Source organism: Gymnogyps californianus, chromosome 21 (assembly GCF_018139145.2).
Source record: "Gymnogyps californianus isolate 813 chromosome 21, ASM1813914v2, whole genome shotgun sequence".
Classification (NCBI taxonomy): Eukaryota; Metazoa; Chordata; class Aves; order Accipitriformes; family Cathartidae; genus Gymnogyps; species Gymnogyps californianus.
The window spans coordinates 3,391,746-3,406,805 of NC_059491.1; the positions used below are offsets into that span (position 1 = coordinate 3,391,746).

Consider the following 15,060-nt stretch of genomic DNA (forward strand, 5'->3'; position numbering starts at 1 on the left):
ATGTGCTCATGCATCGTCTCAGTACTGCTGGCTGAATTTATTTAGAAATTTCCCTTTACCTTGCCAGGGCTCCTTGATAGCCTGTGAATTTCTGCTGCAGAATGGGGCAGACGTTAACCAAAGAGATATGCGCGGCCGAGCTCCCTTGCATCATGCCACGTACCTAGGGCATACTGGGTAAGTTCTTTGCACGTTGCTGTGACATGTTCCGTCACCCTTGGATTGAGACTCAGCGTTAGCACTGAGAGTTATGGTGTGAGGTGGGCAAGGGAGCTGGGTTTTGGTGAATTGGTTATTTGCAAAACATGCCCTTTTATATCACATCAACAACTTGATTGTCTTAAGGATAATTGCCCCCATGATGATAGATGGGGGTAACTGGACCCCTGTACACCCATTCCTTTCTCCATGCCACTGCAGCATTTCCTGATTTAGACCAATATAAGTGAAGCTGTGCCTGCCTATGGAAGGACAGTGCTCTCTGCCCACTTCAGTGTGGGGTAGGGGAGCTGGAATTTCTGCTCTGATGGTCTTTTCTTTCCCTTCTGCAGTCAAGTCTGCTTGTTCCTCAAGCGAGGGGCAAATCAGCACGCGGTGGATGGCGATGGGCAGGACCCGCTCAGTATTGCTGTCCAGGCAGCCAATGCAGACATAGTTACCTTGTAAGTGCAGCCGGGACGTTCCGGTGCATGTATACGGGAACACTGCCTGTAAATAGCCATCAGGGAAGGAATAACCAAACCTCTCTCCCTTGTGCTTTCTCTGTTTCACTCTAGGCTGCGTCTGGCTCGAATGAATGAGGAAATGCGAGAAGCAGAGGGCCCCTTTGGACAACCAGGTCAATATCCCAGCAACAGCCCTACTGAGCTGCAGTACAGGAAGTGTATACAGGAGTTCATCAGCCTTAATATAGATGAGTGTTAGTGACAACTCCCCCACCTCCCCTTTGCTGTCTTGAAGTTGGGCTGAATTTCTAGAAGCCCTGAGAGCCCCATTCTTGGTATATTGGTGTTTCTTGCAGATTGGTCTGTTTTTGATGCCTGCACATATAGGTTGAGATGCACACAGGAAGGAAAAGGGGTCTTTCCTGTTAGTGTTAAGTTCTCATGCTTGACTACTGGATGGTTTATTTTGTGTAGGAGACTCCCAGGGCATAACCACAGACCATGGAGTGTGGACTTGAGTGTGTGAAAAGTATGGGAGACAAGTTTAGCATTAAAAAATAAAAAAAAAAAAGAAAAGAAAGAGAAGAAAAGGAAACCCTCTATCACCAGGAGAAACCCACCAACAATACGATCAGACGAACCTGTCTCTGCTTCAGTGTAGTTACCGTGCACTGAGTTCTTGTCTGAACAGTTTGTTTGGAAGGGATTCTGATGTGGAGCCTTCTGTCCTGGCAGCGTGACCAGCAGCCTGCTCTCTCATGGGACTGCTGCAGCATCTGGGAGCTGCTGGGGCCAGTTTAGAAAACTGAAAGATGACCTCTAAGTCAGGACCAGGCTGTTTTGTGGGGCAGAGATATTTTGCTCCAGAAGGCACAACAGAAGGGGTAGGATTGAGAGCGATGGCTACTCACCTTAATTGCTCTCAGGACTATACCAGCCACGATCCCCTTTTTTTGCCCATGGTGGTTAGCTGGTCAAAGCCATAGCTCGCCTGCTTCCTGGGCCAAGATGCAATTTGCACAGTGTTATGGAAGCAGCGGTGCTAATTTTTTGAGGCTGGGAGAAGCTTGTCGCTGGCGACGGGCTTTGTGTCAGGGAAGAAAAGCCACGTCCAACTCCCACTGCCTAAATGGCTGGCTGCATGATGCAATTTGACTTTGGTTCAGTTTGTTTCCTGGTCACTTCAGATTTCTGACTTAGCATTTCTGTGAAGGAGACTTCTACTTGCATGTGTACCCCTCTGTGCTCTCCCCCCGCATGCTGAAGCATGTGAGTAGGGCATCTCAGCAGCTGGCCCAGGGGCTTTTGAGTTCCCCAATTCCAATGACCGGCAGAATCTTTTTGTTTCTTTTCTTTTTCTTGTATTATTCTTTGCTGGAGTGGGGGAATGTGTTTTTACTTAGAGCACTTTGTTGCTATGTTTATGGTCTGTGTTCTGGGGATCATGCTACAGTAGCTCTGCAGAGATGCTGCAGCCATGTAATCCTGACTCGGGAGGGCTTACAGAGCACACATACCACTGGCAGATTATCCTCTGGCTGCGAGCTTGGATGCCAAGCTGAGGTGTGCTCCTGTAAGAGCCTCTTCAGAGTGCCCTCAACTGCAATTGACATCAGAGTTTTTCAGGACTCATGGGTGGCCGTTCACAACTGGTATTTAGCCTGCCTGGGCATCTAGGCTGCTGGCTCTGGGGTTGGGCCATAGTGCCTTACGGATAGTGCTGGGATCTTGAGGGGATCAAGATCTTGCAAGGAACGCAAGAATACCAGGCAGAGTTCCCCATCCTCCTGCATTACATCAGCAGTGATACACAATCATATTATTTTTCATCCAATACGTTTGACTTCTTTACTTTTTTTTGTATACTGGCTGCTGTCATGCTGCAGCCCTTAGTGGATTAAACCTTTGCAGGTTTGTTTCTGTTGACGTAATTGTGTCCTCAGATACTGAAGCAAGAGTGATCCAGCTCTTCACTCAAGATACCGCCCTCAGAGACTGAATCAACAGCACTCAGTGTCCACCCACACATCTAAAAGTGGAACAATAAAGAAACTCCACTTAGTCTCTAGTAGGGTGTCCTGTCAGTTCAAGGGAGAGTCCCTGCTTCCTTAGGAAAGTGCTGTCCCAAGTTTTGCTGCAGCCAGACCACAGTTTTCTGGCTGTGCAATCTGGGTCTCGAAGTCCATCTTTGTCTTGTCGCTTTCTCGTTCTTGTTCCCTTTGGAGCTTTGGGATGCACAGTACCAAGTGCTGAGTTCTGATCTCAGTCCCACTTGTCTGTGGTGAATCTGAAATGGTCCTAGTGACTCTGCTGAAGCTTTTGCAGATCAATGGCAGTGCAAAATCTGGCCCCAGGGCCTTTCGTGCTTCCCTAAATAATAAACAATCTCCTTCCACCAATCTTGGAAAATAAAAATTAATGAGCTTGGCCTCATCAGCCTTTTTATCATTGGCAATGCCTTTCATGGCATTTTCTCCATCACCCCACTCTTTCTGTCCCGGGAGGCCAGTGCTCTGCACACAGCGTGCTGCTGGTGAACCTGGGCTATATAACTCCCGGCTTGCGTGAACCTGCCAATTCACAGCACGCTGATGGGTTGGAGGGGGAGTATACCGTGCAAACTGGCATTCTGCCTTCTTAGCTGTTCAATGCCTGGTCTGAAACTACCCTGTAGTCTTCGACCCGGCAATACTCCCTCTGAACTCTTCTCTGAGTAGAAGCTGTAGGATGTGCCCTTAACAGTTGGCAGAGGGCAGATCACTTGGTCTGTATTCATATACTGTTCAGCTGTGAACAGGAGTGATTCAGGACTGCACGTGGGATGAAGCAGTGTGGCATAAAATGCTGTCATTGCTGCAATTCAGTTTCAGAGGAATGCTAGGATGTATAAATCCTTAGTTCAGATGACAACTTCTTTGTGAGAAGGGACCGTGTTCTGATTGTAGCTCCCACATATGACTCTGGAGTCATATCACTGAATGAAGAGGGCTGACTCCAGGCATACGCCTGTGTAAGTGATACCAAATGTAGGCAGGTGTGCACTGTGCATAGCTGTTGCTGCAGTGCTGCTACATCATCTCCTTCAGTTTGTGTTTAATATGCCCTGGGTTAAATATCTTTCTTCTTGATACCTGTGTGAAGGTATAGCCAGCATCACTGCCCACTCAGCATTTCTTGTGCAGGATTACAGAAGGTTACCACTTTATATTCTCATGGAGCTTCATCTTTTGGTCCTTTGCATTGGACTTTGTCTTCTTTCTGGTCCAAGTCACCCTAAATTTAAATGGGCTTCCCCACTGAGCAGGGTGGTGCCTTCACTTGTGTGTTGCTGCCCCATTTGACACCCCTTCCTTGTCAGTTGGGCCCGCTTACTCTGCAACTGGTGGTAGTGTTACTATCAGTCTGAGTGGGGTCAGGAGCAAATCTGTAGTCTTATAAATCATCTGTGTGAAATGCCCTGCAGACCTCACTGCTCTGTGCAGAGCTCAGATGGTGTTGGATGCTGTTGTCCAGTGAAATGAGTTGTGGTGCTGAACCTGCTAGCAATACAGCAAAGCCCTTAAGCAAGCGTCTGCCTTCGGCAGGACTGTGCTATGCTTATGGTTAGATCATGCAGATCACCCTGCGGTATCCAGATCAGCACTTAAAAGTGCTCGGTACAGGAACCAATATCCAGCCAAGAACTCGCCCTGCTTCCTGGGTTAGGAACTGAGAGATTCTCTGTAATGAATTCTCTTTGATAATCCTATCCCATTTTATACTGATCTGCATCAATTTAGACATTTGTCAGTGCTGATGTCCCCTCAAGTTGTGCCCTTTACTAGAAAAAGGCCACACTGGATCAAAGCTGGCATCTTTCAGGGTACTTCAGAGATCTTGAAAGTGAAATAGATGTTTCACCACTGGCATGGTCCTACTCTGTTAATGAATTTCAGCATGGTCATTGTCTAGCAATGTTTTTTACATGTACAGCAACTTAAAACACCCCAATTGGTTTTCCAGCTTTTTATGAGAAGTTAGAAATATGACTGATCCTTTCTGTAAGCCAATGAGAACTGGAGACATGGCTTCCACTTTGGGTCATTTTATTTCACAGTCAGCATTAGTGGCTCATGAGAACAATACAAAAATCATGTACAGTTAGGTCCATTGAAGCTCAGATTCACTGCTGAAGTACGTGAAGTTAAAGCATATGTAAATACTGACGCAAAAAGCAGTGTCTTGCAAGACAATTTATCTATTTAACATGTATTGGTACTTTATTTAGATTCAATGTATAAAGCAACTTTGTGCACTTTTCCTACATACAGTATTGGGGGGTTTTATGTTCTTTGTTATGGATTTTGTGCTGTCTTTTTTAATCAGTGAAATTGTTAAGTATTTAATTTATTATTGATGTGCCCAGAGGACTAGTGCAATTTTTATTCAATACAGTTTGTCTGTATTTAATGTCAGGATTTTTTTGTAGCATTGTTAGGGAATATTTTTCAAAACCTGCCTTTTTTCCTCTCACAATTTTCCTTTCTCCCCCCTCCCCCTTTTCTATTTTCATTATACAGATCATAAGGCATTAAATGCCTCTAGTTTGAAATATAATCAAACACTTTATTACATCCTGCAGTTTCTAAAACAAAAAGGTTCTCCAGGAGAAAAATGCTAAGGAGGCACTTCTCAATGTTTTCTGTGTTTATTTGATTTTTTTTGATTGGGGTGTATGCGTGTGTGTGTGCTTAGAAGTTTGGAGGGGAGAGTGGGGAAATTGTACAGAAAACTTGTTTTCAGCAAAGTAAATGGCCAGCCAGGCTACAGGGAAGACTAGATACTGAACGCTTTCTTTTTTTCCTTCTTCAAATACAGCTGTATTTGTGTTGTACAATCTTGTTTGAAATATCTAATGCCAAAACTACTCTCTTTTCATTCTTCCTTTCTTTTCAAAGAGTGCGTATGTTATCTATATGACAGTAACTTGATTGCAACCACAGTTAACATGAGGAGATTTGCCTTTGTCTAGAAAGCAACATGCCAGGCATTGTCAAAACACAAATGGACCCAAACCATTGCCTCAGCCATGCAGACTCTGTCATCTTTTGAGTTTTTGAGATCTGGGTGAATATTTATATACCTGTCCTAGCTTTTGTTTGACTCAACCCGACCCCTGTAACCAAGTGCCTGGACAGGTAGCCTAGGTTTGAGTCTTTGGGGTCTGCCACATGTCTCTGATTCCAAATGGGATGAGTTCAGGTTGCTGGCAGGTTGAAATGATACCCTCTGTGTTCCCTCTCCACATGTCATCCAGGGAAGCCTCAGGTTATTTTAATATTGTTGTCTCTGAGATGGTCTCTGCAATGTGAAATTTCTTTGAGCAGTCTAGAGGAAAAACATGGAATTGGAAGAATCTGTCTTTAAAGAAAAAGATTTGACAAGCTGAGACTGTGATCAGGCTAAAATAGATCAGTAACATCTCAGAACAGCAAAAATGGCCATTATTTATGCAAGAGAAAATCAGGACCTCCTAAAGAAATGCACTGATTAACTTATTGTCCAGCGGCCACAACACAGCTGTTGTCTACTGCTAAACTACTGTGTTGTTCCTGTGCTGCTCGACTGTCCCTGAACCCACTTCTCTCTCCTCACTGCCCGAGCATTATTGCTTTCAACCAAAGACAAAACAGGATAAATGGATTAAATGTGATATTAAACCATTGGTTAGCTGATGACAAACGCCTGTGTGAGTGCACACGTGTGTGAGAGTGTGTGGTGCTGTTATATGGAGAAGGGGGCGTGGGGAAGAAGTGACAGAGCAGGAGAAGGGAGAGTGGGAGTTCTGAAGAAACAAGATTGTTTTTGAGATTCCAAAATATAGAGTGCTGTTTCCATAGGAATGTGATTCATATCAGTCTGCCTGCTGGTTCCTCAGCCTTGTAGGGAATTTAGGCTGGGGTACATCCCTTCTGAGCTGTATACCCAGCACTGCGTTAGTGAGAAGATAGGGCATCTGAATAGTTATGGGGAGGGAATGAGGGACAGAGCTGGGGGTAGTAGGCAAGATAGTTTCCAAGGAATGAGGAGGACCATGTGTGTTTCTAGTGTAGCAGTTGAGATGGCTAGAGAGGCTAGCTGAAGTAGGAGCATTTGCTCCACAAACACATCTCAGCACTTAGCACCGTCCTTGCAGTGAGGGCCATGAAGGAGCACGTTCAGTTTGTACGTCCTTGTGCTCCAATAGGCGACATACTGGGAGCGGCCAGGTGGTTGCCGTCAGGTTGTCAGTGGATCTGTAGACCTGTCTCAGTTGACTTTCATCCGTCATGTCCCTCCAACAGCACACGGATGTTAGTGTGGGTTCCCCATCCTGGGAGCCCTCAGTGTGAGAGCTGTGGCTGCTGAATCACAGAAATAGAGTAAGCCTTTCTTACTGTCGGGTTACCTAGGCTGGCAGCCTGGAGTGAAAGCCTTTAAGATGATGAAAGCCAGCCAGTGTCTTCCTGGCTAAGGCTCCCATAGCTTCCTATCTAAACAGCACAGAGAGAAAGAAGTTCTTTAGCCAAGTCGAAGCTGCTGAGTGTGGTTGATTAATACGGCTCTGTTACACACTGAATGGCTGGGCTGCTGTACCAGGGGCTGACACTTGCTGTAAATATGCTATAACCTATTAACCTCCTTCACTTGCCTGCTTTCAGTACAACTTTGTAACACGTTTTTTAATTCCCCCTTTCCCTACACAGCCTGTACTGACTGTAACTATGGAACCAGAGTATGTTGTTATCTTTGTACAATTTTAAAACTGTTGCTGTGGTGTCTGCCTTTTTTCCCCTCCCTTCTCTTCTATTGTCTCTTGAAACACTGTTAATAAAAATCTAGATAAACTCCTTCCCTCCTCTTTCTTTGGCTTGATTTATTTATGTAGGGTTTCTTGCCTTGTTGCCTGTATTAACTGGATCTAGAAAACCATCCCCTTTAACCTGTTTTCCTCCTCCTCTGCAAGCCACAGCTTGAATTTTATGGCAGTGAATAGACTGGAATGCCACATAAATACTGTGCATTTTTGTTTGGGTTTCTGTGACACTGTCTTGTGATAATGTGATTTCAGGGTGCTTTGGAAGAAGGCTGGGGTAAAGGTGACAGGCTCAGATCACGCACACACACACCCCAACCCACCCATTCATGTTTCTTCTGAGTACCTGAATCAGTTAATGCTTGGTATGTTACGAGCTCTGCTGATGGCTGTCCTGTAAAAGGAGACCTTGCACTAGATGAAAATATCAATCTTCTGCACATGGACCACCATTTCCCACATATCACAGTGCAATCCTTCCCCCATTGGTTTCTCTCATACTGTGTGTCTGTGGCAGAAAAATAAAAGAAGAAAAGAAAGACTGGCCTGGCCTCATGATTTCTATCATACTTAGCATGGAAAACAAATGCAGAAAAACAAAATTGTGGAATAACCTCTGTTTTCCCTGGAGGGACAAACAGATCCCAATTAATGAATCCGGGTAAGCTCGTCAAGCCAGTGAAAGAGTTAAATAGGAAGGACACTTTGAAATCAGGAGCATTACAGTCACTTAAAGCATTTATGGAAGGAGAGCTGCATCGTCTTACAGTAAATTTATAAGCACAGAGCTTGGGAGACACATGGCTTGCTCCCCACCCTGTTACTGACTCCCACTGCCACCCCTTTATTTTACTGCCTTTCTGTTTCCTGTCTAAAATGGAGACTGTGGTCTCGTCCAACCTCACAAGGATAAATATACTGAAGATTGAAATGCAATTACAGAAACGCAGCTCTTCAAAAGACTGTCTCTTTCTTTCTTTAGTTAATGAGGATTAAATGCTTAAATATCTTCAAAAAGCTGGGACCAATACCTTACTACAATAGTAAGATTCTTGTAATTCGAGTTATATCTGAGTGTTGCAGAACAAATATTTTACCAGTATGTAGGAGGATTAGTGATCTCACTGAACAAGGATATATTCATGATTTTACCGACATGGTCAGGCTACTAGCAGGAGGTAATATACCTAAAAAACTAAGTCAGGATCAAAGAGGAGAACTAGCGGCTGTTACCTGGTCTCTACACCAGAACTCAGCCAGTTCAGCGCTTACTTACCTGTTGCTGCCGGGTATGCTTAACAATTCAACAGCAGACTCATTCTGAATAAATCCTGGAGAGATGAGTCTTTATTGTCCTCATAGAAAAGCTACCTGTTTTCTATATAGTGTATGAGGGTGGGGTTTTTTTTCTTCTCCCAGAAAGGGAGTACATTTTATTTAGGGAAGGTGGGGAGGAATAGGTGACGGGGGAGCAGGTGGAAATGCTAGGAAGCTGGGGTGATGCACACAGAGAATGAAAGGCAGTGTGGGTCATGGAGGGTCTCTCACTGGTGGTCTAACAGGCTGCAAGGCAGAAGTCACTGTAGCATTAGGATATAGTTGTGTGCACAGGACAGCACTGGCAGGGGCAGTGGAAAGAGGCTCAGTCCCACCAGTTAAGGAGGGGCTCAAGTGACTATAATCAGAAGCTAACAGGTAGGTCAAGTTGGTTTTGTGGCAGGCACAAACCCATACATTTCCTGAGCATTGCTGTGCCTGAAAATCAACAGATCCTGATCAAAGCCTGCCTGACGACAAGGCTCATGTTATAAGCCTTTGCCACCTGCACGTGGATAATGCTGAAGACTATTATTCTCAAGACCTTTTGGGCTGGACACTCTTCATATATTGAAAAGAGATAATTCTCGGATCCCAGTGTGCTCACCCATGAGCTGGGGTGGAAGGGGACACCACGTTCACAGAGGGACCTGTCCTGCGAGCCTGCGTCAAAGGAGCAGCTGGAGCAATGCTTCTTGGAGGATGCCTCCAGGGTAGGGAGCACTGCCAGGCAAGTGAGGGGAAGCTGCAAGCCTTCTCTGTCCACTCTCAGCTAGCTGGACACGCTCCCTCTCAGACCATTCTCTCCAGCCAAGTTTGGGAGGCAATATGAAGTTACGCTGGATCCTGCTATCGACTTGCTTTGTGGAACCAAGTTTTTGTATCAGCTTTTCTCTTCCCTCAGCAGTGCACCAGTATTGACAGATGATGTGCCTTGGAGCTATGCAGCTCATAACAGCTGTGGATCTACACTCTCAGTGACTCTCCAGGCCATGTCTTCTGTCAAACAAAGGGCACAGGAGCTCTGTATGAAAGACTAAAGGTAGCTGCACCTGTGTAGGTGAATACCTGGGATCTTTCACTTATCTTTTCCCCTGTGGCTACATGGGTTCATCACCAGGTAAAAATGAGCTCAGTAGCCCAGTCCGTGGCAAAAATTGCCCTAGAACATCAAGCAGAAAAACATCCAAGCATGGGATGTGGGTGCCTAATTATCTCTAGAATTGCAGCATAAATCTGAAACCATTCCTGCATCAAGGGAGATTCTGTCATAGAACCACTGCTGGGACACCTGAACTCTTTGCCTTCACTTGCGGTTTGAACAGGGCCTTGAGTCAGCTGTCATGGAAAGCTGTTATTATCTGATAGTGCCCTTCAACAGGTTGTTGTTTTGTTCCAGTACAGGTGGACTGATGTTATACCTGCCACAACAAGCTCTGAAAAGTCTGGCTGCCAGAAGAGAAGCCAGACAACTAGTAAATTACCTTATCTCTGTTCCTGGCTGAACACTGTCTCCAGCAAGCTAATATCAAGCCCTGTGTTCCCGACTGCGTGAAGCTCTGCTGCTGCACAAGTGGCACAACGAAAGACCTTTGCATTTCAGAGCACTCAGCTTCCAGAATAGCGCTCTCCTTCAAGTCTTAAAAGTCTCTCTACTGTCTGTTGGGCTTTGGAAAAAAGTACCAATAATGTTAAAAGTGAGGAATTATCCCAAATCAGATTGTGAAGCAAGAGTCCCGAGAGCATGTTTACATATGCAAGCTCATGAATAATCCTGTTCTTAATTAACAAAGAATGGAAAGCCAAAACAGAACCCTCTGAGGCAGCGCAAGGCTAAAGAGCTGGGCTCTGTCGCTGTATCACATGTAGAGCTGTCTCTTACATCCAGATGAAAGTCATGAGTTCTGAGTGAAAATGGCCTGATGCACCATCATCTCCATGGGTGGGAAGTATCAAAGCAAGGCAAAGCAAAAATATTGGGACTAATGCCTCTTCCTGTGTATTTTTGCAGGAGATGCTACCTACCTGGACATCTTCCGGGAGTTCTCTCACATGGCTTCGAACAACCCTGAGAAACTCAAAAGGAGGAGCCTACATTTCAGCCACTCCTGCAGATAGCCCCCTCCCTCCCTCCCTCCCTCTGCCAAGACCTTCTGCTGGAAGGTCAAGCTCTGAGCTGCCTGAGCTCCACGAGCGCAGAATGGCAGAAACGTCTGAGCAGCTGTAACAGGCAAGCTGAGCTCAGCTACTGAAGACAGATGTAGTCTGTTCAGACATGCTTCTACTAGAAACCTGTGTTTTCCCTGGTGTCTGCTTTTGTGCCCTGACCAGGAAGAGGACAGAACTTCCAGGGGTAATTCCAGCATAGGTATGCATTCAGACTGTAGGCTTAGGTCCCGGGCCTTGCAGTACCTGAATGCAGTTTAAAATGAGTTAAGCTGATCTTTTAACTCTCAGTGCCCTTTCTACATTGCTACTTCTGGGAAAATCCGCCCTTTCTGGGTGTATGCAAGCACGAGCATTTATGACACTACAACTGCCTGCCCCTAAAATGAAGTACAGGTAAGTGGTCCCGACCATTGAATATGCCAGGAGGGGACCAAGTCTGAAGCACTCCCAAAACTGAGGAAAAGTGAACGTCGCAGACTTTAGTTGTGCTGCTTTGTGGCAGTGTCACTGGAGCCAGACTGCCCAGCTCACTAACAGACAGCACTCGCCGCCTGCCATGCTCTGCGGTATTACCAGCTTCCCACGATGGCGACAGGATGCAACTCCCTGGGGCACGAGGCCCTCCACACGCAGACCTCCCACCCTTTCAAAGGAGAAATGCCACCCAGGACACAGCACCAGACTACACTAAGCCATAGGGGTCCCAGTCCCAACCAGTTCACTGCAAAACCTTTGGCAAAACACTTCATTTTGCTGTGTAACTCACCTCTTAAGATACCTTGACCACTGAGTGCTTTGAGACGTTTCGTTTAACGTGGACCAGAAATATAATACCTATTCCATGGAGACTGAAAACAGAATCTAGCTCTTTCCCTCAGGGGCTCTCTATCTCCTGCCAGTTGTGCATCTCACTGTTAGGAGAGTTGTACTCTTCTATAAGGCACGGCTTTCAGTATTATTTTTGTCATTTTTATTATTGTATGTCATAGTTACCAAAAATAATAAAAGGTTGTGTGTGGACTATACAGGTATAGGCACCATGACATAATAAAGTACATTGTCAGAATGATATATATAAACTATGACATGCTGAAATGTAATATATCTTATGGCAGAAGAAATGTATTTTTTTGAAAAGGTGGGAGTGAAAAAATCTCACATGCAAACAGTATCTATGAACTGAGAATAAAGACATGAGTTTTTTTTTTTAAATTCACACACATTTCCTCATTCTTTCTGATTCTAGATCTTTACAAGCCAGTGAAGCACTTTGGTATGAGAAGGTTTAGAATATGAAATTTATCTGGCACAGGTTTATGGCTTTAAAAGAGGAAGCTAAATGAACTTTTCTCCAAAGAGACACAGGATTCTAACTCTCTTGGTAGCCCTTCTGTTTTATCTGATTAAGACATGCTCTGATTTCATTAATGCTATTAATGAAACACACTAGCAATGTGGCAGCTTAATAGACATCTCAGCCCTTCTGGCAAGATGTTTCTCCTAAGAAACAAGCCTCCAAACATCTCCCTAATCAGACAAGAGAATGCAGATTTCACAAGCTGTCACAGACACAGGGACCCAAGGAGAGATGCTACTGGGTGAGCATGGAGCTGCACAGTGGGACGTGCACTCAGTGAAAGGGCTGGGCTCCCCTGCCCTTGGCTGGGCAGTGGTTCAGGATGATGGGCTTGCAGGAGAGCAGCTGCTTCTTGGACTGCTGGCAGCCTTCTGGTCACATTTGCAGAAGAGCTTGCAGCAGGAAAGGGACTTGAAACAACCTGCTGTATTTCCTGCTGCTTAGCTTTAATTTCTGTGGGAGTGACAGCTATCATAGAAGCTTTCCATCGGGGAAGAACAATAGCCTGGCAGCTAGAGTAGGGAGCTGGGACTCTGGATTTATACCTTTCTATGGCATTACTGTGTGATTCTGAGTACAACAGTGACTCCCATTTGTGCCTCAATTTTTGCTCCACACTGGAAACGCACAGCTCAGATAGAAGGAGCTCCAACTAGGACAGACATTTCAGTGACGATAGCACAAGCACTAAGGTATGACCCTAATGAAGAATTTGTATGGCTGATTTCTCAACTACAGCAGGCTACGGGAATGTTCTGTAATAAAGAGGTGGCTACTAAGCTGAAAATTAGTCCATACCCTCAGAGAAGATTGCTCTAAGCTACCTTCGAACTGGATACCTATTACTTATGCTTCCTCTAGCTTAGAAACCATTAGTTTATTTTACTAAAGGCGGCACAAGCTAGTGTGAAGCAAATTTTCCCTGTGTCCCTCTCCCATAGTGAACCCCACTCCCTTTTGCTCTTCCAGTCTTATGTCTCCGTACTACCAATAGACATTCCCTGCCCACTCGCATATCATGCTGCCAAGGCATCTCCCTCCTGGCTTGCAACACCCCTTGTTCTTCTGGGTCTGCACATGTGTAAACCGAAGCACACACCCCTGCTAACAGATCCCTGTCCTGTATTGCCACATCCCTCTTGTTCCAAATCTGACCACAAGACATTGCCACTTGATCCTTGGTCCTGCACTCCTCTGTCCCAAAATTGGCCCCTCCTGGAAATTATATTACATGATGCAGAATTCTGCAGTGATTTTTTTTGTGCACTGGGACGAGTATAAAGATTCTTTCATCAATTTCCTTCTAGCTGACCTTTAGCCTTCCAATTTAGTCCCAGTGGTAACAAGTCTGGGAGTTCTGAGGGGGGCTTCCTTTTGAGAGCGAAGTGTATATGTATGCACACATACAGATGTGTGTATACCTAAGGCATTGTAATCTTTCAGTAATGACTGCATGGCATCCACTTGAGTTTTGCATTCCCAGGGCATGCCCAGATATTCTGCTTAGATGTCTGATTCCTTTTCTCTCTTTCTTGTCCTTAGTGCTTTTTTTCTTCATGGTATCCTTTCTCAACAGGGTCACTCGGACTACAGTAGTGCATAAAATCACTCTTGCCAGTCAGCAAAGAAGCTGTATTTCCCAGTGCAGAAGACCCAGAGAAAAGGCTGAATCACCCACTGCAATGGAGCCTACACGTCCCTACTCATTGTAACTTGGCCGGTGTATTACAGCACAATTCGTTTGGGTTTGGTCTACATCTCTGTAGATTCTCCTTGTGAATGAACAAAAAATCAAGCAAATCAAGCAAAAAAGTGAGACTTTCAAAAGCATCTTGGTGCTTGGCTTCCAATGATGTCAGCAGCAAACTGGAGGCTATGAGGATCCCACCTCCGTGTCTGGAACCAAAACTCTCTTCATGATTTGGCCCTATGCATTTAGGCTTCTGCAAGTAAGGTCTAGATGTTTTGAAAAAGACTTTTCCAGACCCAACACTTAGAAGTAACAATTAGGCAGTAACAAACCCAAATATTGGTTGAAGGCAAAACAAAGTCAAACTAAACCCCCAGTCATAGGCTGTATTCAGAGCATTTTATTATTTAAAAAAGTTACAAAACAAAGCTCATCATTGATTTCTTAACTCTTGTTTTCTACAGAATGTCATAAACAAGATTATAACAGAGTAAAATGCTCCTGTGCAAACATCATCATCAAAAATAAATGTGTTATTTTATGTACACATAAGTTACTGTCAAATATTAACATTAAAACATCTCTATTTATAAATGGACTGCAACAAAAACGCAGCATTGTTTTAATCTTCTAAATAAATCAGATGCTTCGTCTGTGACGTAAAAAAGTTATCAACACCATTTCTTTCCTTCCCTTTCCTCTAAGATAGTAAGTCTCATCTGAAATAATCTGAGTTAAGTCTAAAAGCATCTCAGCAGCAGCATTCTGTGCACTGTCCTCAAAATGCAACACTAATAGGTTAAGGACAGAGAGGTGTCTTGGAAGCAAAGCTGTAATCAGAGCCACCTCTTGTTATTACATGCTCCCTCATCCTCAAGACAACACTGACTGATACGAGCACAGACTCCTTAGCCTCCGTTGGAAACCTTTCCATTAACAGCCAGGCTGACTTTTCTCTTGAGTACGTTTGTGAAATGTAGATGGGCCTGTCTGAAGCCACAGGCTGATTTCCTTACAAGGGTTTAAA

At 44.8% G+C, this 15,060-nt stretch overlaps 2 protein-coding genes across 2 annotated transcripts in view; both read left to right on the plus strand.

Annotated features, from left to right (window-relative positions):
* ACAP3 (ArfGAP with coiled-coil, ankyrin repeat and PH domains 3) overlaps positions 1-6,672 on the plus strand; it is a 95,332-nt gene extending 88,660 nt beyond the window's left edge. Inside the window, exons 23-25 of the mRNA XM_050909301.1 lie at positions 68-177; positions 552-662; positions 777-6,672. Coding sequence (XP_050765258.1) covers positions 68-177; positions 552-662; positions 777-924 — 369 coding nt within the window. The 3' untranslated portion in view covers positions 925-6,672. The remainder of the gene's footprint in view (positions 1-67; positions 178-551; positions 663-776) is intronic.
* SDF4 (stromal cell derived factor 4) overlaps positions 1-15,060 on the plus strand; it is a 248,560-nt gene that overhangs the window by 71,289 nt on the left and 162,211 nt on the right. The window lies entirely within an intron of this gene.